The sequence below is a fragment of the Leptosomus discolor genome, chromosome 6, assembly GCF_034619465.1.
Source record: "Leptosomus discolor isolate bLepDis1 chromosome 6, bLepDis1.hap2, whole genome shotgun sequence".
Classification (NCBI taxonomy): Eukaryota; Metazoa; Chordata; class Aves; order Leptosomiformes; family Leptosomidae; genus Leptosomus; species Leptosomus discolor.
The window spans coordinates 59,763,096-59,789,889 of NC_141396.1; the positions used below are offsets into that span (position 1 = coordinate 59,763,096).

The following is a 26,794-nucleotide window of genomic DNA, read 5'->3' on the forward strand; positions in this document are numbered from 1 at the left end:
CTTCAGCTCTCTGAATTCTTCATAGTTCATTGGGAAGAACATGGAAGTATTTTCAGATTTTCACTGCTGAAAACACTTTTTGTTCTTGTGCCCACACATATCTGGTAGAACTATGCCTCTGCCTCCTTTAAATGCTCTTTTAGCTAATGTACTGCATTATGCATACTGTTGGAAAAGAAAATGAAAAGCAGACTCCTCTTGAAGACTATTTGTACTTTTCTGTGTTAATTGGCAGGACTGACAAAAATCTTGCTATATGGGAAACGAGTGTCTTTCCACTGTTTTTTGCATATAATCTGCTATATTAGATTCTGATTGAGGTTATCTGTCTAACTTGTAGGCCTATATATGCAAATCAAATGCACTAAGTATTGTGTCTGGCTAACAGCCAGGAAGTCTGAATCACAATCATTAGAAAATACAAAAGAAATTTTCCTGTATCAGTAAGGAGGAAATGAGATGCTTTACAGAGCTTCGTCCATTTCTTCTGTGATTCTTCAGTACTAAGAAAACTTGAGGTTGAACAGCATCATTTCAGTTAATGGATTTTTTTTTTTGAATATAGAAACCAATACTAGAAAAAAAAAATATATTCTTTATCTCAGAAGGTGCTTTGATCATTGGAAGGCTCTCATGGCTCTCAGAACCACCAGAGGTTGTGTCAACCTTGAAAAATCAGTTTCAAGGTCTTTTACCAAGCTGTCATGGTTCAAAAAAGAAAATATGTTTTTCATGTTTGTACCTAATCAGGTCTCCCAGACACTTACTTTCTATGCAGAGATGACACTGAGAGTATTATTCTTACTTTACTCGTACACTATGGTGATGCAAATGAGAATCTGAACTTACCTGTCACCACAGTCTACAGCAGGGTGCTGGCACTGATAACGATCCACGCAACAGGCTCCAGGTCACACCATCACGCAGCCATTTGATTCACTGTGATTGCATCTGTTCTTGTGGTGTCACTACTATGGAGTACACGGGCAGCTGTGGGAGGACTATGGCTGTGGAGCCATGAAGGCAGGAGATAGTGAGGCAAGCATTGCAGCTGGCAAAATGGGGAGCCTCCTGCCAGTCCTTGCACCAGTGCCCATGCCAACCATGCTACGGCCCTCTGTGTATCAAACGAACCCATTGCATGGGCCTAATCATTTCAAATTAAGGCTTCTGAGACTTTTTGACACCCAGGATCGACTGTCAAGCTGCGCAAGGTCTGCAACTGAGACACTTTTAGGAAAGAAAACTCAAAAAACTGCCCCTGCCTTTGTCTGTTTGCGGAGAAATTAGCAGTCAGATTAAATTAGAGAAACAGCCTAGAAAGTTCCTATGAAACTGCTTCTCTCTCACTTCCTCTCCTCTGTGTTCTGGTCCGGATGAGAAGACATCTCACTGCCTCAGTGGGTGAATCAGTGCAGGGGCTCTGGAGTGACCAGCACACCAGCAGAAATGGTGTGAGCAAGAGGGAGAGAGCTGTAGGGCCAAACGGCTCGGCCAGAGCTCACCCACCACACGCAGCTTTAAAACAGCACCGTGCGCTGCTGGGCTTCAGGTGCTGAGAGAATTTGTTTCAGTAACCACTCGCGTACCAGAAGGCGTCTGACAGCCTGGAGAGGAAGCACAGCCGTCTGACCACACAACCTCTCTCCTTCGGCATAAACAGTTGTCAGTCTTTGCTGCTGTTATGTGCTGGGGACGTTCTGGGGACCAAAGTTCACAGAATCCTGCCCATGCACCCTGTTTTTAGACACAGTTTTTCACTTAAACTAAGTCTTAAAAAAATCTCTGTATATCGCGTGTGAAATTTCAGCACAAAAATTAGCTGGTGACACATTATTTTACATCCAGCAACTACAATCGACACAACCAAGGCTCACAGCAAAATTTTATGGCTCTTTTACAAACTTAGGAATGTTCTCTGGGAAATTATCATGGAAAAATTGACTCAACCTGTATTTAAGGAATAACTAGGGCAAGTCCTGTGACAAGGGTAGTCCAAAATGCACGTGCTACTTGTGCTGGGTTACAGGTATGGCTTGGTCATAGGGAGCACTTAGGTGGTATTGGGGAGAGGCAAAATGTGGCGTGTTTGAGATGCTCTTCTGCTTTTCCCCCCGAGGGCGCATGAAACCTCCAAGTGCTTGGGGTGATATTCTCAAAGTATTTTGGTACTCATTTATCTGTGAAATTAGTAATTTAGATGCTTACATGCCTCTGAAAACAGGGTTGTTAGTAGTCAAATTGACAGGATTTAACGTGAAAAAAATAATTTTAGCTCTCATTAAAAGTATTTACAATGTTGCTTGTTCATATGATGGCTGCATTTGTCCCAAAAAGATTAAAAACAAAAGGATAAGAATATGATGCCTTACTGTCTGAAATAATTGGTGATTCCTTTATTTTATAGCTGGGTCTTATTAACACTTGATTTTATGGGGAGTCAAGCCCCTGAAGCCTAGCAGCTGCAGGAGGATTTGGGCTTTGGGGTTTTTTTTAAACGTGTCTCTAATCCTCAGAGCTGCAATGAAAAGTTTAAAAATATGACTGGAGGATCAAAGGTCAAATTTGGGATCTTAGAGGATCAAAGGAGAAAAATAAGAATAACCCCACACTGTGATATTATTGAAGTTATAAATATGCTTAAGGCAATATCCTGATGGGGTGGGGGAGGCTGATTCATGGGGGGGTTTAGGATTGGGAGTTTGGTCACAATGCCTTTATGTTACTTCCTGCAACCCATTTTTACATGATCCACCATTATTCATACATATAATCTACAAGAAGAGAAGGAATCAATTTAGATTTAAAATACTAAATGTGGAAAACAAATTATAACATGTAGGAACATCTTGTTTTGGCTGGGACAGAATCCCCGCCCAGCCACGCCAGGCGGGCCGTTAGCAGTCTGGAGTCAGCCAGGGCAGCTGACCTGAGCGAGCTACAGCAGCAGCCCATCCCATAACAGCATGGTCAGTATGAAGGGGGAAGGTTTGCTGAGGAGAGAAAGCTCCTGTGGGGGTTCCTTCTGCTCCTCTGCTGGCTTTTCCTGAGGACTGCTCTCCCGTTGATTGTGATGGCTGGATGTTCATTGGGCTGAGTATAACTTGGTGTATCTCTGTTGGTATTGGTGGTGTTTTCACTAAATCTGTTTCATTTCCACCCATGGGTCTCCTCTCCTTTTCCCAGTTCCCTGCCTGGCTGGTGAGGGGATTGTTGGGTGATAGAGTGACTGCTATAGTTCAGCCCTGGGTACAAGCTAAATGTAGACAGGAAACAATTCTGCATAAATAAAGGAATGGATTATATATCTGGTAGATTTTATTCCTCCTCAAATGTTTGTTAATTTAATAAAGAACAGCCAGGAGAGCTGCTTATGATATCTAGTGCTAAAGCCCTTCTAAAGAAACTCCACGGTTTTTTCCTTTATTTTTCACTTTTAAGACCATACTAACAATGAAAACTGTCATGACTGATAGACATGTTTATTGGTAATTTTCTCCCTTCTTGATTCAAGGGGTCAATCATTCCCATATCCCTTGGTGGCCGCAGCATTTTGTTGGCAGAAGGTTGATATAAATGGTGGAGGAAAGCAGGGGTTACTGACTTGCTCCGCTCTTTTTGGAGGACTCCCAAGCTGCCCCAGGCACTGCTCACCGTCTGGGGGAATTCTGCTTTGTCCATGTGCCGTTAATATTCCTTTCTGATCTGGTGACAATGTTGGTAACCCCATCCTTCCATGATGTCCTGTAGGAAGCTATAGGACAGTTATCTATAACGTTATAGAAGAGTGTTTTGTATTTTTATTTGATTCTGTGTGGTTTTGGAGAAGTGGCTACTGAGTTTATACCTGCATCTGTTAAATCATGAGGGAAATAAATCTGAATTCCTGTGTATCTTGAAGATAGCGATCACAATCCTGTATTTTCTTCAGAAGACTTTAAAGGAAAACACTTCCCCTTCTCTCAATGTTTATAAATCATTGTTCTGTAGAATCCCGTAAGATTTGTTGTGGGTAATTACGGTGCAGGCTCTGTGAATGCACACATCCGCAGCTTTGAACCCAGTGAAAATCCGTGTTTGAGGGATGTGACCAGAGCTCTGTGGTTGTAACGGGCTTGGTCTAATTGTCAAATCCAGACAGCGTGAGGTGGTGCAGAGATTGTCAAGGGAAGAAGAGTCGCTTCTAAAGCAAAAACTCATATTTGGATCCAGGACGTTTGTTTCTATGTGTGTGTGAAAACCAGTTGCTGTTTTAAGGCAAAGGCACGTCTCTGCTGTCCAGAAGCCCCAGCCCCGAAAGCCCGCCTGGCAGCAGGGGTGGCGCTGGCAGGGTTTGGCTCTGGAGCTGCGCGGCAGCGCGCCCGGGACTCCAGCAGCCGGCGCAGCCCCAGGTGGAGCGGACTCCCCAGCTTTCCCTTGTCTGACACTGTAACGCCAAAATCGCTTCCCCTCTCTTTGCTCGGCTGAACTTGCATTCGCGTTGGAAGGCTTTCTGGAGGGAGGCAGCGGGAAAACCTGTGTTCGAGAGCGGACGGGGGCCCTCCTGGGCTCGGCACAAGTCGCCTGGCAGCAAAGGGGCAGGGCAGCCCTGCGGTTTCACCCGGCGGGAGGGAGCTGGGCTGGGCTGGGCAGCGCCGGGTTGCGCAAGGGTGCTGCTGCGGGCACGGAGGGGTGGGAAGGGGCTGCCTCCGGGGGAAATAACCCTCCTTTAGGGAGGTGAGGAGCAGCGTGTGAGGTCGGGAGGGAAGGGAGGGAGGAGAACCTTGGTGCCTTTTGGGCAAGGTGAAACCCAGCCTTTTCGCCCCCGCCCCCCCCCCCCGGCAGCCCGGGCAATGCGGGCTCAGCCCCAGCTCCTCTCTCTCACCCAAAAGGGGCCGGCGCGGCGGCCCGAGGGAAGCGGCGGCCGGGCAGCGGCGCGTCCCGCACCCGCGGAGGAAAGTTGCGTTGTGCTCGTCTGGCACTTCCCGGCGAACCGGCCGGGGCTCTCGGCAGCGCCCGGGCGCCTCCTCCCGCCGCGGCCGGGCTCCCCCCGGGCAGCGCTCGCCCGCGGGGCGCGGAGCCGGCCCGCCCCGGCCCCCTGCCACCGCCGGGCGGCCCGGAGCCTCGCCCGAGCGCCTTCCCCTTTTCGGGTCGTTGTGGCGTTTGGGTGGTTTTTGGGTTGGTTTGCCCCCCCCTCCCCCCCCGCCCCTCTTTCGGGGAGAGTGCGGCCGAGCTGGGCAAGGGGAAGGAAACTTTCTCACCCCCCCCCCAGGATGCTCCGGATATTTTTGAAAGGGCGGAAGAGTGAGAAAGCGAGCAGCGTCTGTAAGGGCATCTCATGCTCTTGACAAGGTCCCCCCTGACACCTCGCCGCTGGGATTAAAGGCCGGAGCTGGAGAAACTCCTCCCCTTCCCTCTGCTTCTCCCCCCCTCCCCATTTCCTAAGGCCATTTAAAAAAAAAAAAAAAAGAAAAAGAAAAAGAAAAGAAAAAAAAAATAAGGAGCCTGGAGTAACTGCGGCCGGTGGGACGGTGGGGAGAGGTGGAAGAGGAGCCTCCCTCTCCAGCTCCATCGCCCAGCACCACGCCTGAGTGAAGGGATGGGAAGCACTGCCATGGACAAGAAGAAAGATGCCTCCAGCAGCAGGAAAAGCTCCAGCCAGAAGAAACTCACGTTGCGAGTGCACATCCCCGTAAGTGGCTCCGTGCTCTTCCTCCCCTTCGGCAGCTGGCGTGGCTTGGGCTGAGCCTTGTTTTTCTCTGACATGCAGCGCAGCGGAGGGCAGGGAGAGGTGTTTGCTGCCGCTGGGGTCTGGAGTTTGGGGGGCGCTGGGCTGGGGGGTGCAACTGGCAGGTCCTCCGTGTCTGGAGTGAGTTGGAGCATGGGGGGCTCCCCTGGTCTCTGCCCCCCGTGCAGTGCTGGGAGCTCAGTGCAGCGTCCGTGGCACGGAGGAGCGAGGATAAGTCCGGCTGCAGCGCTGCTTTGCTGCCCTGGGCTGGGGGTTTGGCTCATCCAGCTCACACGCAGATTGGTAGTACGGTTTAGCAAAAGGTCTGTTCACCCCCAAATGCTGGACTCAACATCCCCGGGTTTGGCTCTGGGAACTGTCCGTGCCTTGTGGCTGAATCAGAGCGTTTAATCTGACTCTTCCCTCTCTCAAGACTAACCCACGTCTGAATTTCCCAGGGCTGGAAACCCAGAGCTCTCTCAGATTTGGGCGCAAGCAGTCTGTTTATCGCCGAAAGCACAGGGACAGTGGTATTGCCGTGGTGGAGCAGACTAGTGAGCCATGCAGTCTGTTGCTGACTGTTTTGTATGTTCACGCTATAAAGAAACATGCAAGAAACTCTAGTATATAGCGAATAACCTCTGACCAAAAGTCTCTTTCTGCTCCCAGTGAGTACTAAAAGGCTGGCTGGCTCTGTCTTCAGAGTTTACATGCCTTTCCCAACTTTGATTATTGTTTTTCTTTACTATTAGGACATTCTTGTTGTCTGTGTAACTATTTAGTTCTTTTATTGTCAGTCCTGATGCACTTTTGGTTTCAGAGCTTCTGGCAAGAAATAGCAGAGCCCCTGTATCTTTTTCTGTGCAATCTCTTCTGGGTTTTGTTTTGTTTGGGTTTTTTTTTTTAAATCTTATTACAGAAAAGTGGGAAACAGTCCTACACATGTCTCTACCAGGCCACCGGGGAGCAAAAACGTATTTCTGATTCTAAGTCTTTCCTTTGTTTTAAGGAAGAATAAGAAGTCAAAGCAAATTTATTAGGTGTCTTGAGTGTGTGGAATAAAATGGAGGAGAAATACATGACTCTTCTGCAGATTTCATTTTCCTCTGGAGAGGAATGCAAGCCCAAGAGCCTAAGCCAAACTTCTGGAGCTCTGAGTGCATTCAGTACTAGGAGAAATGGGTCTATTTCTGCTAACATGGGTGTTGCCTATGCATTTGTAACTGGAGTTTTTAGGCAATAATCTTTGCCATGTTACCAGTAGTACTTCACAAAAGGGATGTAAAATAACAAGAAAACAACATGTACCACACCAAGGCGCCGCTCACCCTGTGAACCTTATTCCTTTCCACCCTGCCTGTGGCATGGTCTCTGCTGTCTCTTTCCATAGTCCTCCACTTCTGACTCAGTCTAGCCAGGAACTTCTGTGCAGCTGGATCTCCCCCTCTGCTCCAAGAAGCTGCATTTTCTGCCTGCTGAAGAGCCCAAGGTAGTTTGGGGGTTGCTGCAGGACTTTACAGGATCCCTGTCATGCTTTTGAAATACCTTTGGAGCACCAGATAACTGACCACACTGGTGCTTACAGCAATTTTCCCCATTTTATGGTTGTGAAGTTGAGGTGGAAAAAGGGCCTAAGTAACTCCTTTGTACTTAAGCACTACCAACAGAGGAAGGCTAATGCTTTTTCCTAATTGCCTCTGCAAACCTGTAGACAACCTTTCTTCGTGAGTGTTGCCTTAGTTCTGTCTTGGATGGAACATCATTAGTAGCGGGCCATAATTTTTCATGTTCGTTAATCTCTTGGCTTCTTTGCTATGCAGTTTGTCATCTAGGTAGTGGTAGTTATTCAGATACAAGCCTGATACTGCGCTGAAGTCGACATGAGTTCTATTGTTCACCCAGCTGGAAGCAAATCCAGATTTGGTAATGAGGTAATGCCTTCCATCCTCCTCTCCATCCCCAAAATATGATCCTTCTGTTCCATTCTGCATCATTCTAACATTCCTGAAATGGACTGTTGGGCCCAGGATCTTTCAGGTTGTACTCACATTTTTAGTGTTTTTCTGTTGTCTGGCAGAGTTTAAATATGACGGTGCTATAAGAAAGAACATTTTTCTCATTCTCCTCATTTGACAGTGGAATCTGCATTTGAAAGGATCCATTTAGACTGTTTTTTTTTCTCTTTCATAACGTTTTCTTGGCTGTTGTTTTGAAGCATCGTTCCTATTATTTCAGTGGCGCCTGTCAGTGTAGCTGTAGTTGTCAAGGGAGCTTTCACCAGACAGTAATTTTTATTTTGTTCATCCTCTTTGTGTTGCTGTGAGATCATGTTTATTGCTGAGACATGTAATTCTTGCTCACCGAGATCTTCAAATTAGGAACAAGAGAAGGACTAACAAGGTCTGAGTAGGAGGGGAGAGAGGAGTAAATTCTGAAAGAGAAAGCAGTGGGACAGAAAGGTACTCTTGTGATGTAGGTTATCCTAAAATACGTTTATTAGTCATGTAGAAGTGCTGACTGTAAAAGTAATGATGAATATTGTGGGGAAAAAAGGTGAATAGTGCAAAATACTCTACGATTAGGTTAGAGAATTGTGGAATAATAGACATGTCTGAAAAGAATGTTCTAGGTTTTTCTTCCCTTTCCCACACACTTTTATTTTTTGGTTATGCCTGTGAGAAAGGGAGGAAAAATGGATCAATGTAAGAAAGCTGCTTTTGTGACTTGCAAAACTCCAGGGCATTTATCAGGTACATCTTTCTAAAGCAAGAACATGACATGGTCCAAAAAGTCTGGAAACACTCCATTTTTACCTTGTTTCTGTGCTCGGCCTCCTTCAGCATGAGTGGGTGGTACCCAACCCTTGCTTCTGGGAATAGTGGTCGACCACTAAGTTCCTGCCAGTTGGGTTTCCTAGGTGCTCTCAACTTCAGTAGCTAAGAGTAAAGTGGGAGCCACTGTATTCTGTTAGCATGGCAGGGAAGTGTTTGCTAAATTGCTGGACTGATTGAACACCTTTGTTTCATTTGTTGTTTTCTTTGCAAATACACAACTGACTAACAGACCAGTAGTTTAGATGGGCCATTAATATAATTGCAGAGGCCTTTCTAAAGTAGAGGCCGTATCAACCTCCATCTTTCCCAGCAGCACGTTCTGAAGTCTTGAAATTAGAGATGCCTAAATGGAAAATTCTGGTCCAGGTAGCTTTGAAAGCTGCTACAGATTTGAACAGAAACCTTTGCTCTCTAGATGCATTATATCTGTAATACGAAGACATTAGCATTATAAAATTCCTTTTTAAGCCATTAGAAGTTAATGCTTGCACATTGCTTTGAGCACTTTAAAAACTCTATTCTAAGATGGGATGCAATTGTCTGCTGAGTAGGAGCTCACAGCAGTGAGATCAGTATGTTCTTTTGCCATCTTGCAAAATTGATCTGTTCTAACATTACCATTGTAATCCCATGTTCCTGCAAAAAAAAAAAAAAAAAAACCAAAAAACTCTTGCTTACTTCTAATTTCATCTGGGATAATTCGATCAGTGCCAGCAAAAGTGGTGTATTTACACTAGTGCAACTGAGGGCAGAACCTGTCTCAAGAGCTTCACCATGGCAAGGGCCAAGCACCTGCTGCTCCCAGCAGGTGGAAGTTGCAGAAACTTGGCATTTCCTTGGACTTTTTCCAAGTACATCACAAGGTGACTTTTTGTTCAAGAGAAAAAAGGGACTTTTCACAATAAGGACAAAAATAACATCTGCAAACAAATATCAAAACACCCTTTGGTTCAGTGAAGTGGCTGTTGCCTCTTGTACTTCAGCCCTGACAGTACAGCTGATGCGCTAGAAGGATGCTCTTGGAGATCGTGGTCTTTTATTTTCAATGTCGCGCAAAGAAACATCTCTGCACACTTTCTTCTGTTTCTTTGTCAAGCTCTATGATTTTGAACAGACGCCTCAATGTGCAAATCTATTGCAATTTCCAGGCCTGTTGTTATGTTGGGATGCCAGGCTGAAATGTCAAATGGCTTAAATATTTCTAACCCAGTACATGACAATGTTGTTCTGACAGCTAATGTTGGCTCTGGCTGTGCCCCTCTATCTTGTTTTCCATACTTGCAAAGTCATTAATGGCTGCATGCTTAATAAATCACTGTGAAATTATTTTGTTCTGTCACAGTTTTTGCAGGGTGCTTCTTGTCTCCTGGTAATTGCTGGGTGGGCTGATGGAAACAGCACTTCAGTCTAGGGATTACTTTAGGAGGCTGCAGATGAGGAATAAGCTGGTCAATTCTTTCAAAGAAGAGGGAATCGGCTCCTGATCTGATACATGAAATAAATAAATGTTTGTTTTCTTGGGAAAAGGAGGTAGGGGGAGAGGGAGACAGAGGAGAGAGAAATGTTTCCCTAAAATTAAATCTGCACCTGTCCTCCTTGCTCTCATAGGGCAGACTCTGAGTTGTCCTGCACCTCTGTGGCCTTGAAGTTAAAATTTGAATTCCTCCCTAAAGGGCTGATATATTAAGGATCTGAAAGGACAAGAGGTATTTACTCAGGAGTGTTGAGAGATTCAAAGTGCTATCTGAAGGAAAAAAGAAAGGATTCATGTTCACAGTCGTAATAGCTGCTACTGTAATTAAGGAAGTTTGCTTAGTATTTCTGGTTTTAAAGCATAACACAAACAGATCATCAGCTTATTGAAAACTACTGCTTCTTTAAAACATCACTTCTTTTGGTAGGAGATTCTGCTCCTAAATGGTCTCATCCGACCTCCCTTTATTTATACCTGTGAGGAATGTGAATTTCCTTGGAGGAATAAGTCATGAATATGGAAGAAACTGCACAGAAATGTGGGGTGGCGAGACTTTTGGTCTCAGGAAAAGTTATTCACACTGTGCTTGTATTGGGAATTACTGAAACAGAAGAAAATGCCATGCTTCTAGAGGGATCAGGTGTGAAGTGGAAAGTCGTGATCTCTACCTGGGAGGTTCCAGTGCCTGTTCACAGCCCTGCAAGGTTCAGCGTATGCCCAGTTTCACCTGGGCACCACATTGCATTCAAGGGAGCTGCTCGGATGTAACCAAAAGCAGAATTTGACCCTGAAGACAGAAATCAACAATCATTTTGTTGATGGTGTATGGACAGTCATGGAAGTAGGTCGGTGTGCCTGTGTGCTGGCTTGGCAGGGCTAAGGGGAGTAGAAAGGGGCCAAAACTGTGTCAGCATGGCTGTTGGTAGACCAAATTATGGACATTCATGTTGAGTGAAGTATGATACATAATTCTCATCCCTTTGAAAAAGAGATGAATTTATATCAAAAGGCATCCCGTGCATAGGAGATAATGAAAGAGCAGAGTTGGTTACAAGAGAAATGAAGCAGCAAGGAAGACATCAGTAGCAGACAGGAGATGTCACAGAGTATGTCTGTCTGGCATAGAAACAGCCCCTTTGTGGGCTATGTTGCACTAGGCTGATCATCAGGCTCTGACAATTAGCCTGCTTTCAGGGTGTGATCTGGTTGCAGAGGACTGCAGTCTCAGTTTTCTAGTATTGTTTGCACTGTGGACACACTGGAGAAAGTGTTACTGCAAACAAATAGGGAGAGTTAGGCATGTCTTCAAAGATGAAAAGAAAAAGCAGCTTGAAGGTATCTTGAATGGAGTATGCTTTTTCTCCTGGAAAGTATGCACGTGAACATAAGATGGCATCAATAAATACAAAATATTGTTAGGTGATAGCGCTGTGCTACTACTGAACTATTTCTAGTACTAGCAGTGAGTTGAAACAGTGCTGTATATGACAATTTCTGCTGCAGAATGATTTTTGTGTTTAGTCTTCAGGTAGTTGTAGAAACTGGAATATAATGCTTCAGTTCAGTGTTTGCTTCTGTAATACTGTCGCTCTTAAATTGCTTGCATATAACTATGTTTGAAATCTTGAAAGCCTGAAAGCATTATTTACGTGGTACAGAATCAAAGCATTAACGTGGTACTTCAGTTTTTGACATTGAGGATTCATAGAATGCTTTGTGGTGTCCTTTAAATTTTTGTGTAATTTAGCGTGACAGTAAATTACACTATCTAAGTGTGACTCAGTGGGATGCATAGCAAATGCATTGCAGTATGTGTTTCATGGTTGTTGTCTATATCGCACAGCGTGATTGTTCAGACCTTACAGTCATTATTGCAAAGTGTGCCTGTGACCTTCTGCTCCAGAAGCAGAACCTATGTCATAAGCTGAGGACTTAATCTATTTTTGCAACCAGGATGATAGAGCTAGATGCCTTTTTTTAAGCTGCTGGAGAACATATTCATAGATGTGGAGTTTCATTAGGAAGAAGTGTATGCATTATAAGCATTATCTGCCATGTTATGAAGCCTTTATCATCATTTATTCACAACAGGCATTGTGCAATTTTCAGTCAACTTTTCATATCAGTAATGCTACTGGAGCAATGAAAATAAGAAAACACTGTGCTTCTGCAAGCTGAAGAAAGAAAAGTTATGTGAGTGGTCGGAGTGCTGGCTTACAGCCCTACAAAACACAGGATTTTCCTGCTCGGTCGTGGACTTACTAGTGGTCTTTTGTAAATGACTGAAGTTCAGGTCTGCTTTGTGGAAGCTACATGCCTGTTGATTTCTTTAGAAAAGCTTGGAAACATGTTTTCTGTGGAATTAGAGAAATCAATACTTGGTGAGCTAGATTTGGTGTAAAATTTGAATCCAAACGTGAAGAAACATTTCAATGAAGACAAGCTTTCCATAGAAAAGGTATAGTTGTAAGAATGAGATGGACTAAAGAGGTGCCATTAACATTGCCTGTAGCCTGTCTAGTGGAAGAAATGGATTGTTATCTGCATGCCACATATTTTGAACGGACTGTACATGGAAATTGGGAAAGACATCTGGAATTGCGCACAGAATCCTGAAGTGTATCCCAGTGACTATTTTTGCTACCTAGCCTGGCTTTATTAACAGACAACTTTCCACGGATGCAGGACTGTTCTGTGCCTTTAGATAGCTGTGCATTTAATGCTTGCTGTGCCTTTGTTGTCTTGCTTTTGGTGATGTGGCCTTTAATATGTGTAACTGCTAACAGGTGCTTTTACAGAATCATGGGATAGTTGAGGTCGGAAGAGACCTCTGGAGACTGTCTAGTCAGTCCTCTTGCTGACCCTGCAGTCTGCTCAGGACTGTGTACCATCAAATTTTGAACATGTCCAAGGATGGAGACTGCACAACTTCATTGCTGTGAAGGAATGTATTTGGGCACATGAAAGCTCCTTGAGACAAATACTGTTCAGCCACCTCACAGGGTCATTGAATTTAACTCCACAGTTGGTTGGATCTTGTCCCAAAAGCATAGTGTCTGTCTGGGGAGTGAAATTGGATTTGGCCATGTAGTGTAGAGACTTCTGGGAAAACCATGATCTGAGATGGGAGTTGAAACTGGAGGCACAGTGATCCCAACAAGGCTTGTGGAAGAAAGGGACAGTCAGGAAGAGAGGAAAAAGCTGTGCTTAGTCAGTGTTATCACAGTATGTACGGGCATTTGACAGCTTCTCAGTAGAGCATTGCATCTTCTGGAATGTGGTTTTCATCATGTGTTGTCATTCCTTTTGCATAAATTAATTAGAGGGGGATTTGCTGTTACTGAGTATTAATCATGGCTTCTGTGTTGGAAGTGTGATCTAAGCCAAGAGGCACGAGGAAAAAGTTCAGGGATAAGAGCACTAAATCATCACCTATGTGTCTGAATCTCTGTCTGCTGTATTGCTTGAGACTGGGCAGAGGAGAGTCCTTGATCTAAGCTTTGCATTGCTGAATGGCTGAAGCTTGATATCCACAAAGGATAAACTTTTAAATGATCCGTGTGCCACATTGAAACACTGAAACATCTTATGGCTGAATGCTGTTGAATTAAATGTCTATGCATGTGTAAGGATACATGTTAGTAAAGACAGACTCTGAAGATTTTAAAGCCTTGATAGAAGTTATGGACTGGAGGCAGGTGAGAGGAAACATGTTATCCCTGCAGAACTGATAGTTGAGTAGATGGCTGGAGTTTAAGCAACTTGCCCCATGTTGTACAGAAGTGTGACAGTTGGACTCATGAAGTCTTGAGACCCAGTTCACTTACCTTAAACATAAGCCCAACCTTCTTCCTATGGTATTTGTCCCATGTACAAGCTCAACCTAAGTCAGCAGCAATGGAAAGTATTTTTCCTTTTCAAAAGTGTGTGAAGTGAAAGGATTCCAGTCTACTGTCTACAGACAGTTGTGTTGTGCCCTAGAATAGCGCTGTTAGGACTCCTGGCAGTCTGATCAGGAAGACCAAGGATTGTGGATATTGGATAAATTAGACTGTATTAACTTCCAGCATCAAAAGTGGTACTTTGAGTATGTCTAATTATCACACTCTCCATGTGGTTCATGTGGTTGCTGAAAGATGTGAAATGTTAGTCTGTTTTTTCTGAATAGCTCGTAACACATCAGTTGGTAGAGCTCTTGAAACAAGGCGTCTGCAGCCATTTAGCATATATTATCTATAAACTCAAGCAGATGGGATTTGGGACATCCAAATCAGCAGTTTACCAGCCACGTTCAACCTACAGCACCCTCCAAAGAGTTTGCAGGCATCCCATCTCATTCCTGCACTCCACTGACTTGTCCTTCCAGTTGCTGGAGCTGGGCAGTCCCCAGTGCTTCTGGCAGCTACTGCAGGAGAGAGAATACCAGCACGGTCTCAACACTATTCTTCTTGGATACTCCTTCCAGTAATGCTAGATCAGCTCTACATTTTTATGGGAAAATGGAGAGCTTCTGGTGCCTAAGAAGTTGTGCCCACATTATTCATAAACATAAGATTTATAGCCTGAAATGAATGGGAGGTAGATGATGTTGTTCAGCTGTTCACTTTGCCCTTTTATTTAGCTAGTTAATATTAAAGATAAATACTAATTTAATAGACTTATTTTAGTTGGGTGATGATTAATTATACATTTTCCTAATATTTTTTGTGTTTTTGAGAATGACTGTACGTGCTTTAAGCTATGCAGAGGCAGGAGGGTACATGCCAGCGTTTTTCTTTATAAAGCAACACCAGTAATTCAAAAAGTGCTATTACTTCAGTTCTTTTTTTTCTGTATTTTGTACTGGCTGCTTTCACTGTGGCAGACCTGTGGAGGCAGTATCAGTTGGCATGTGAAAGTTGCCGTTAAATGATTTTCAGCTGCAAAACACTGAAGTCAATAAAAGAGGAAATGTGCCTTACTTGAGTATGTACGGTAGTGGGTTAGTCTCTCTTACTTAGCAAGACAAAAATGTCTTTCACCTAGTATTCATCAGCTGGCCTGGTGGGCCTCAACCAATAGTTACCAAGGCAAAGCCAGCTGCTGTTCACCACTTGGCTTTATTAACAGACTACGTGAATCCTGCTGTCCTACCGCAATGCTGAATAAAACATGTTGCCTTACAATGCCTTCTTAGTTAGCCGACTTGTTTTGTTTTCGTGGAGTGCATTGTCAGATAAAACAAGTGAGTGGTAACTTGGTAAGCTTTGGTAACTCTTTCACTTTTGATGTCCATCTGTCTATAATCTGAGATCCAAAAATCTGAGAACAACAGATGACTCAAGTTTACTTGAAATGCCATGTACAAGATCAATCCTTGAGGAAAAAAATAGGTTCCAAGAAGCCTAGTAGTTCAGAGAGCTGGGATTTTCATGGGCACGTTAGATCCCTTTGCAGTATTTGAAGATCCTACTAGTCCACTTGTGTCAGGATGTCCTTAAATATATTTGAAAATTGACACTTAGATCTTTCAAGCTTTCAAGATGCCATTCTTCCCCCTCTGCTATTTATACCTGTATTATAAAACAGAAGCTGATTTTCCCAGTTTTCCACTCCCAGTAACATTCTTTTGCACCTGGTAGCTAAAATGGGAAAGAAACCTCCAAAACAAAAGCCAAGTCAGAAGCTTGTTTTTTTATGGAACAGAGATTGAAAGTAATACTAGGAAGTAATTTGGGAAGAAATAAATAACAGCTGTTCTCTTGATGATAAAGACTGAAACTAATACTGATACTTGGTGCAGCACAATCTATTGTGGCACACGACGAAGTCTATGTATGACCTTATCTTTGACTGACAGTGACCATGTATTGCATACGATAAAGACTTCAGAAAGAAATTCCTTTTCTGTTCCATTCAGCTTTTCAATGTAACTTGAGAAAAAGCTGCAGTCATTTAAAATTTGAGAGGATTTTTTCTTTATCTATTTTTTTTACCTGTGTAAACATTTGAGGTTTTGTGAACTACTGTAGGCATTTAGTGTGTATAGACTCACTGTGGATAGTTATTTCAAATATAAATGTTTTAAAAGGAAAAGTATATTTCACTGACATAATCTGCATATACTTTTTGTCAGCATGTTTATAAAGCAAAGGTATTTGGATTTAATAGAAGTTGGAGTTCTGCTAGTCAGTGTCAGTATTGTGTTGTGGGCTACTACTTGTTGACATCACTGGAGAGAGACAGGAGGGCATGGGAGCTCCTCAGGTTGTGAGAAGCTGATCGGGTAACCAGCTTAGTCTTTGAAATTTCTCTGTATGTACCAGTTGTAAAACAAGCTTTTAGTCTTGACTGTATGTGGGTTGAAGTAGCTGAGGGAGGTGCACACATGTAAAAGTGAAAGCTAGTAGTATCAATGGCAGTGACCAGTATATGCACTTTAATGAATGAGTGCTGGAACACACAGGCTGAACATCTGGGGACATATGTCTGGGGATCACCTTCTCTTGAAGGAAGGATGAAATCTAATTTCTCTGGAGTTTAGCAACAAAATGAGAGGAAATATTAAGTATACACTCTAAGGAAACATCTGTTTTCAGAGAAGATATTTCTAAGAGTTCGTTTCCAGAAAGCAATAGGTACCTTTGAATATGTTTTATGGTCTTGAATGTTCTGTGCACTTGACTAGGTTAATTTAAAAAATGTGTAAGGACACAAGTGCGGAGCCTGTGTGTGTGAAGGGAAGCTGCCCCGTGTGCAGCTGTTTGCTATAAACCGAATACATTCTGTGTGTATGTATAAGCTGGCAAATTGCTCATGTTGCAGAGAAATGAACTGTGATGGAAAATGCAATAGGTGTTTAATTATTTCAGAAAAAACACTTTATGAATATGTTTCTGCCTGATGTTAAAACATCTGGATTTAGTTTTTAGCTGTATTAAGATTATTTTTGATTTCATGTCCTGTGTTTTAATGTCACAAAACAAACAGAAGAACAAGCTGACTTTGTATGTTGACCTTTATGCTGTTTTTATTTCTGATGAGGTTTGAGGGTTTTTTGGTTTACAAGACTAATTTAAAGTCCCATCACCTGGGGTGTTGTGCTAAGAGATTAATGCATGTTAATTTGAGTCCTACTGTCCCAAATAGTTGTAACCAGGACTAACTTTCTTCCTTGTCTGTCTGCTTCCCTGCATACGGCTGTTGCTGTAGAAGATCTCCAAGTCATGTCATGTCAAATAATGCATGGTCTTCAGAGCTCACTAGGGGAGAGAAAAGTCTGGGAACAATGTGAACAGGCACAGCCAGGCACTTCCACTAATTGTTGATGTGGACGATGGAATACAAAAGCAGAAGGAGGGAGGGGGGAATGGAAATGTGTCTCGGTGTGGAAATGACTGTGTAAAAACAAATATGCCTGAACTTGCTCATTGGGAATGTACACGTTGCACAGGAGAACTCCCACAACAGGAATCCTCTGCTTTAGTCTGCCAATGCCAGATAATTTTAGGTTTCTTTTTTTATTTATTTACCTCTAGAGGTTTTCTTGGCTATTTGGGGTTGCGGACTTCAGCAACCATGAATTGTAACAGGTAGTGGCAATTTACTGCTGAGCTAGCTTGAAATTATCTGTTAACTTTTAGTTCTAGTTATTTGGTATTGCCTAAATATTGGGAATGGGAAATTTAAATGAATTAATTATGTAACATGCTAGTTGCATTTCAAAATATATTCTGCTGAAGTGGAGTTAGATATCTAAGTGACTCTTTTCCATACCATGTTCTCTAACCCAAAGCAGAGTGCTTTGCAGTTCAATTATATATAATAAATAAAATTGATTAAAGTTAGGTATTTGGGGTTTTTTATTCATAATGAAAAACAGAACTTCCTCTCAAGAACTGTTGTGCTGAAATATCTACTCTGTATTTTGCTTAAACACTGAAAGACATCATGTAAAGACAGTGATTGAAGGGATGATCATTTGGTAGGATGAGCCTGGAAATGGAACATGTATCCTATAGGATGGGAGCAATATGAAATTATGAGCAATTGAAAATGAAGTTAGTAAAGTTAGTGAGATTCATAAAGTGAGTAGATTTATACTTTATTACACAGTGGATCTTAGCTACACAGGGAAGCTACCAGCCCGTGCTGGGATTCATCATTCTCTGGAGATGAAAAGACTCTTTGCATCAAGGAAACAGAAAACACAAGTGAGACACATGGCACTTGCATGCTCATCTATGCCTGAATGATCATCATACTTACGCTGAAAAGTAGATATGTCTTCAGTGAAATGCAACAGCTGCAGTTAGTAATCAGCACAATGCAACACAATTGGTAAAAATCCAAATGCTTGCTTTATCCATTTACTAAATGAATTGCAAGTGTCTGACTGAACTGAGAACTATCATGGAAGCAAGAGGAAAGGGAATAGCCAGCAGGAACACCAATTTGTTGATTATATGATAGACCTGTCATGAGTAACGTGATTAAGCCAATGCAATTGCTTTTTCTCCAAGACAGATACTTGCTCCTACCAGGGCTGATTTGATCTTAGAAAGCAGTCTGATTATGCCGGAGTCTGTTTTAAATGGAAAATAATAATAGAGTTCAGGAAGATGGAAAACCATTTACTGGTAGAATTATGATTGCTGATAGCAGAAAAGTGAGAATGCAGAAAGATAGAATGGTTTATCCGAGGAGTTAGATTTATCTCTTTAGTTAAAATTACATAAATCCAGTGCTGTGAAAGTTATCACGAGGACAGCCCTGAAGACTGATTGTGGCTTAGAGCGCAGATCAAGTTCACCATGTAAAATTCCTGACAACAGTCTATTGTGGCACTTCTGTTTTGACAGGCAGGACTGGCCTTCCAGCAATTACCACTGAAGGGCCTTACCATCGTAGCGTGGAAATCTGACTTCCTGGCACTGGGCTGGGAACTTCATTTCACAATGATCTCTTAAACATCTTTGCTGACTAAGACCGATTCCGAGCATGTTGCCAAAAGGTCTTAGTTTCTCAGTCCTCTTCCCAAGTCTTCCAGTGTTCACATCAGATTTCTCTTTATTGTATGTTCATGTTTTTGTAATGCTGTGATTTCCAAAAGCCACTGTAACCTCCACGCAAATAATACTCCTTCAGCAGTATCCCCCAGCCAAAAGCACCAGCTGCTATCTCTAGATACAGTTTCTAACCCCCACCACAGTCACAAAATAAAAAGACCACAAAAACCAGTCTCACAGAGTTCCGTGTTGGGTCTTTATGGAAAGGAGTTTTACTTTTGTTTACATCGCTGAGGTGTGAGCAAGCTCAAGGGGTGAATATCAGGTTTTTCATAAACTTTGATGACTTTAGCTGCCCAAAGGTGGGATACTTTATGCTGAAAGGAGCCACCAGGTTCCTGCTGTTTCATGGAGGATACCCACAATTAGCGTTTTAGGGGGTTTAAAGAATATGTTTTTGGCTTAAGTGACCTATTCAGCACAGAGTAGGGACCGGGTGGACTTGCTGGAAGAACATTTCCAGCTGTATGTGCTGCTCACCACTAGATATGCTGGGTGTGATTCTGGTGTTACTTGCCTTAGTGGGAATATTCTCCCTGTCATCACTGAAACTACTATCATCAGTGGGGTTGGAGGTGGAGGCACTATTTCTGCACGAGACAAAAATGTTAAGATTTTGTTATGGCTCTCTGCGGGTTAGAGGGGTGGGAGAAGGAACCACCTAAAGTGCTTAAGTATATAACATGTAGATGAGTGAAGTAGGATCTACTGGTAAATACCTCATCAATGGATTCCAAAATATCGGGTTTTTTTTCAATTTTGCAATAATTCAATTTGACAAACATCTAAGTTTCTTCTGGATGCTCTGCTGAGAGCTTTCTCTCCTTGCAGACAACTTTTACAACACTGCTTACCACATTTAACAGGCCTGTGCAAAATGCCTGATACAAGAGCTCTGCAATGGAGATGGGAGTGAAACCAGGGTAGAGTGGTAATATATGGCTAATGCTCTGATTCACCCTCTTCTGATTGTGTTACAACTGTAATTCTGTAGCTGTGATTTCTTCCTGCAGTCTAAACTGGGAGGCAGGTAAGAGGTTGAACTTGCTGTGAGCCAGAAAACCGAAAATATCTCTGAGCATTGGCAAGGTGCCCAGACCAGAATAAATACATTCAGCCTTTCTCTTTCACATCCCCCTTGTAGAGACAGAATACAAAAAGGCCAAACAGAATTCTGCCAGACCATGTTTTGTTTAAATAGAGGTCTGGTAACTATATAAGATCAAGAGACAGTTCTAAGACTAAGCCCTGTAGTTCATAGGGATTTATAACAGTCATTTAAATAAAGTATGCCTTTGTGCACAGGCTGAGGATTTGTAAATTCAAACTGTTTTATGTATGTTTGCGTAATATATGAGGGGGTTTATGTGTAGGACATACACTTGGTTAGATTTTTTGTGGGAATCATCATGGTGATTTAGTTAATGTTGTTTTCTTTTCTGAGCATTGTGTCAGAATTTATCACTATCTATTTAATAGGCAAAAACCTTCTTTTATCTGTCCCAATTTGCACACAAAGCCAGTTCTGAGACTTTTTCCAAGAAGCTTCCAGAAGTTCCAAGAAAGTTTGCTTTCCATCTGGTAACTAATTTAAAATAGGCCTTAAGAAGTTCATGTTTTCCTTTGTTGGATATTCTGTTATTCAGGCTTGTCAGCGTGGCTGTCCGGGAGTCTGACTGTGTGTCACTTTACAGAACTGCTCAGAAAAGGATCCATGATAGCAACGGAGGGACAGGACATACCTCTGATGGCTGGAGCTGGAGTTCTTGGGCTGGCACATTGATTGGGCTGCACAGGAGGTCGTAACTTTGGGAAGGAAATTTAATTACATGTTCTGGCAATAGCCTTAATATTTTCTTGCTTTTGACTTTTTATTGTTGGGAAACTACATGTAAAGCAACTGTGACTGTTGCAACATATTTGTATATTTTATGTATAACTTCAAAGCAGAGCGAGTACAAATGCTCATCTCGGTTAAGTCTTTTCCAAGTGTATGTGGTCATTAAGCTGACCATAGAAATTCAGTCAAACATACTCAGCTATTGCTGGTAATTCATTAACAAATTCATCTAAAACTTTGTCCAAAGCTTTAGTTTCTGAATCAGGTCACGGATGTCTCAATTTCCTCACCAGTCCAAAAATACACAGTCAATTTGGTGGTTACAGCCAAGTCTAGCCAGACTGCAAGCAACAGTATAACCTCCTAACCACAAGCTTGCTTTATCTTGGATCCAGCTGTGCTTCTCCTTCCACATGTCAGGGCTGTAGAGGAAGGGGATATCCTCAAAGTATGAAACGTGGCAGTCTTGACCCTAACACCCTGATGGCTTTGTTGGTGTTGAAGGGAACATGCAGCCCAAACCAAGCACTCGCTCCACTGACCTGACAGTTGGTTACTTGACTAGGTACAGTGTGTGGAGTAAACTCTGGAACTGTTACAAGCCTCATATGAAAAGGTCTGAAGTGTTTTAGAAGTTATGTTTTGCTGTATATGACTGACATATAGATAGATCTGGGACAAAGACCTCTAGGTGTTTCAGTGGTGCTTAGCAGTACTAAGAAAATTTATGCAGGAATTCAAGAAAATGACTTCATCTGGAATATCTGATAGGGAGGACCTTGCCAAAAAATGCAATGTGTGGAACAGAGTTTGGAGTCAAAATGCATTTCCTAAGGGAAAGTGTGAGATCTTGAATGGACACAAGTGTTTTACTTCTCTGTCTGGAGAAAAACATGTTTACTCATTCCATGTAAACTGAAGTGCCTCTGTAGCACTTTGCCTGCCTACACTGGCCCTGGTTTGGGGGGGTTCCTAATGAACCAATATCAATGCCCTAATTACTCTGAATCTGAAATACCGCTGATCATCAGACTGTTGATCCTGGGGTACGTATAAGATCATGATATCCCCCAGTCTCATCTTGTTACCCATAAGCTATTCAGTTTATCCTCTGTAGGTTGTAGCGCTTATCAGACAAGTGTACCCTCTAATGTCAACCTTCTGTGCACTCAAGTTTTCACTTACACCTTAAGCACAGGGAGACCTGCTTTATTTGAACCTGCCAAAGAAATGGGCTCTTGGGAAATATCCAGGTTTTTATTGATGAGGTATTTGATCCAAGTATTTGTTTTAAAACTCTCCTCAGAAGAAAGCCTGGTGAGAGAGCCAACATAACATAATAGCCCTTATGCACTGCCCTCCTCCATCTCCTTCCTTCTGCAAATTTCAACATGTTTAGGAGAATTGGTTGAGTTAATGATACCCATGTTGCCCTGAAAGTATCATTATTTCTGATTTAAAGCTTGGAAAGCAAAAATGCAACAAGTAACTTGCCCAAGTCTATAGCAAGCTGGAAAGTAGAGCTCAGTGGCTCCCTAGTCTTATATTTAAGCTAAAAAACCCATCATGCTTAAAGCCAGGCTGTTCTAGATCATTCAGCACTGGCAGATATCTTGGCCCACTCTGCTCCTGATTCTGCACTGTCTCTGTATGCAGCCTTTCAAATATAAGATCAACTATAATGAGACTCCCTTTGGCCTCAGGAGTTTACCTGTGATGACTTATATTGCTAGACTCCTGTGTCAATGGATTTATTGCCTTCAGTTGTGGATCAAGTCAATCTGACTCAATTGAGGCAGAATCAGATAGCACCGTGAGCCTATGGCTCCCCATAAAACATCCCTTCTCTGCCATTCATTGTTGTTAAGGCTGATGGAAATAAGCCAGTGTTAAATAAGGGGTGGGAAAGTATAGCCTTGCCTTAAACTGAGTACAGCTGCTCTCTTGTTAATCGAGTTGTATGCAAGGGCAAGCAGTGTTTTGGCATGCTCTTGGCTCCATAAAAGCAGCGCTGAGGGAGCAACGGAAGTTACTCCCGCTATTTTGAAAGGCAGGTCACCAGACTCCCAAAGTTACAGCAGCTGATGCCCCTGGAGAGCTGTCTGTTCCCTAAGCCCTGGGGAGAGCTGAGGAAGAGCGTATGCTGCAAAGGACGCCCTCACCGTGGGAACAGTGGTTTGAACCTGGAAAGATGGTGACAAATCAGTTCAGCCTTCTCCTGGTGAGGGTCTGTTTTTTCTAGATGTGGTAACAGTAGTCTTCCAGGTGGCTGAGGCAGGTGACAGTAGGGACCGTGGTGGTGGCTGGTCAAATGCTTGAAATACCAGTGCTGTATATTTCTATGTTCCTTTTCCCATCCATTTTCAGGAAGTTTTTTTTCTCTTCTTTCTCTGTCCTGTTTTACTTGTCATTTCACTTTTAAAGCTTTGCCTTCCTCTTTATGAGCTGCCCTTTTAAATCTGTTAAAAAGAAATTTGTCTGATGCACAGAAGTAGTGTTTGCTTGCTTGTTTGTTTTTCCAGCATATTCATTAGGTTATAATTCAGTGGAAGATAATTTCCGCTTTACATGGGTTGGACTATCTTGATTCCCCTTTGGAGTAATTATACAGCTGTTCCTCAGACCTTGGGGCATTTGACTCTTGTATAAGCAGATGATACATTTTTATGAGGAGTATCCCACGTTTGTCATGTGTATATGTATATGGGTGTGCCTGCATACACCCATATTTCCGTGTGTATTTTTGCATATAATCCTTGCAGCACATTTGACATGAGGCCTTTGAGAAGGACCAGAAGCATGGCATTAGGGAGTAAGGGCTTCTTATGACAAGTTTGGTGTGTTCTGATGCGGGTTTAGCAAAAGAATATGGTTGGCATACCCTGAACACTGAAGGCGTTGCTCTCTGGCATGTAGCCACATGTCGTGTACCAGTCTCTTTACAAATTTGGAAAACAGCTCAGAATTAACCTTTCTGAATCATCTTATATTTTTATGTTGACCCTCACATTATACATAGGACTCCTTTCTGGATGTCTATAGACCTTCCTGATCTTCCAGTCGTTAGACAATCTGAATAGTTTCTGTTCTGCAGATCTGTCAGCTATTGGGTCTCCACAATAGGAGCACAACGTCTTGAACCTAGGAAAAACATGCTAGAAATAATTACTCCTTTTCCTTCTTGCTCTAGAAGATGCATAAAGCAAGAAGGAACCTTCTTAACCTGTTGTTTATTTCCATTTCCTGCTCCTGTGGCAAAATCCTGTAGGCAGCACCATAATATCTTCTCTGTAATGAGCTTCATCAGTCTGAAAAGTAGTGATGTTTCTTGCTCTCATTAGAGCTTTCCTCCAGAATTTCACTGTTTCCCCTTCCTAATTTCCAACATGAATTTATTTCCATTTTCTAATTGTACCTAAAGTGTCCTTTATCTCTCTTCTTCCTTGTTGGTGTTTATCCACCTTATGTCACTTTGGAGAAGGATCACATACTCTCAGCTGTCAACTGTGAAACTAAGGGAGCCAAGCTCGTTTAGTCATGTCCCACAAGAGAGACTCAGTGTTCCCTCTCACAATAAAAATAGTCTTTTGGTGCACCTGTTCCCAGCTGAATTAACCTTTCCTGAGCAAATGACCAGAACTGCACACGTTATTGTAGATGAATTTTCACTAACATAATATATATGTTAGTATTATGGCATTTTATCTGCTCTGGAGGCTTCCTGATGCATGCTCTAACCACACGTGCTTTATCCATAGCAGCATTGTGATGATAGCTCCTAGTTAACCTTTTGAGGCAGGTGCGCTTTGGTTTATCTCTGTTGAGCTGTGAATGCTTAAGTTTTAGACAAGATTACAGTCTGTAAATACATAATTTAGGGATTAAACTTAATTCATTAAATTGATTAAATTAACCTGATTTCTATTCCTCCACTCATTGATGTTACCCAGTCCTGCCTGTGGGATATTCTGGTGCTTCTGCTAGGGAACGAGCTCAGTAGCTTGATATCCTCACAAAAGTGTCTGGTTTAGCTTAAACATACTGGGGTTGCTTACCTACGTTTCAGTAAATTGTTTCGTGGGAAGTTTATTGCTTCTCTTTGCACTAGGGACTTGAAATTTGTTGTTGTTCTCCATGCTGCCCAGGATGCCAGCAAGAGAGAGCACAAGAGACTCCTCCTTACTCTAAGGCTCTGGTAGCTGGCATTTGAGTGGCCCAGTGTGGCAAAGAGAAACAGCAAGAGGTGTTCCGGGGGTAACAGGGGGTTTGCTGTGTACAAACTAAATCTTGGAAGAATTTACTGAGAAATTGAGATCTTTCCCACAGCTGTCTGGCTTACCACTAGGCCAGAGCTGGGCAGTCTCACAGAGCTGGCACAAGATAGACTTGCATTACCCTGTGAGACCCTACCAGATTTCACGATCATAGTGACAGTGATAGGTCTTTTTGATTCAATATTGTATTGTTTTTAATTTGACAAATAATTAATTTTTCTGACTTTGCCTTTTTTATCCTGATTTTAGCTAAAACTCAGCCTAAAAAATCTACATCTGAGGGGAGCATGTGTCAAAGTTTGTTGCATTATAGCACACTAAAACAAGGGTTATGTTTGCTGAGTATTTGTGTACTATTTGCTGTAGGGTATATAGACTATAGACCTCTTGTTGCAGAACTATGAGTGAAAATAGGTCAGTTTTGTGCAGGAGGACTAAGTATCTGACCAGACTGTTAAGACAGTATTAGGCATGTTTAGTCAGAGCTACTTCTGTCATCCTTGCAGCAGTAGTAGCCGTCTAGAACTTTAAATTTACAGCAGAGAGAGTGATTAGAGCAAGCGGGTGGGGTAGATGCTTGGTGGTTTGGCTAAAACAACATGACCTTTGGAGCTAAGCCTGCTTATGCTTTGGTCTCGCTCTGTTTAGGATAACCTGCTCCTCACACTTTTTATTGACAGGTTATGTAGTTCTCGAAAGAAGCTGAGCTCATTTGAAGTAGAAGTTGCTCAGATTCTGCTTCAGGGCCTTCTCCAGCTGGCTTGAGAGGCTGATAATGTTTGTAATAATTTTTAAAGCTTTGTTTCCTTTTACTTTCTGCTACGTTGTGTAAATTTTTCTTATTCCCTGCTTCTCTATCTTATCTCCTTTTAAAAAAAAATTCTTTTTGCTATCTGTTTTCTCTGGTCTCTTTGAAGGGTGGGAGCTGTACTTTTTCAGTGGCAATATTCAAGGGAAAGAAAAGGTTAATACAAGATCTGGGCAAATAATGATTGGTGTCCTACAGTGCTACCAGCTGAATTGGCTTTCAGCTGCATTGTGTGCTGAAAACTGATGACTTACAATTAGCTAGAGCAGTGGGGCTGGAGCTGCTGTGGTATGACAGGATGGCAGAAACTTGCAGAAACAACTGGTTTCGTTAAAGCTGAAAAAGAATGTCATTTTCCCCCCTTCTTGTGTAAGTAGGTGCTCTGAAGGTTGTCTTGTGCTGTTAGATACCTGCTGAGAAGCAGCAAGATTTCAAGAGCAGAGCTGTTTGCATGTGTGTAAGCTAATGTAGTGAAATGTTTAAGTAATTTATTTGGTAATGCTTAGGCTTTAGTAAGGATTTTTTTTCTCTTTTCCTATGGATTTAGTGCTTCTGGAAAAGTTACTGGCTTAAGAGCTGTAGTAGTCCATTTATTGAGAGGGCAGGTACTGCCTAGCCCCCCCTGGCCTGGCATTGCCTTTGGCTCACTTGCCAGTCTAGATCCCCTTGAGAGGATGCAGGTGTCCATTTTGGTGTATGTTCACCCCACCATCCTGTGGAGGTCTGAAAAGTTATGCTATGCTGAAAGCTGTGGTAGTTTTATATTGCAGACTGTGGACCATTTGAAATTCAACCAAGTACAAATTCATC

The 26,794-nt window shown here is 42.6% G+C and overlaps 1 protein-coding gene across 2 annotated transcripts in view; it reads left to right on the forward strand.

Annotated features, from left to right (window-relative positions):
* Nucleotides 1-5,541: 5,541 nt before the first annotated feature.
* PRKAG2 (protein kinase AMP-activated non-catalytic subunit gamma 2) overlaps nucleotides 5,542-26,794 on the forward strand; it is a 220,769-nt gene continuing 199,516 nt past the window's right edge. For both annotated transcript variants that reach the window (XM_086467066.1, XM_086467064.1), the window contains exon 1: nucleotides 5,542-5,671. In XM_086467066.1, the coding sequence (XP_086323192.1) occupies nucleotides 5,579-5,671 (93 nt within the window). In that variant the 5' untranslated portion in view covers nucleotides 5,542-5,578. The remainder of the gene's footprint in view (nucleotides 5,672-26,794) is intronic.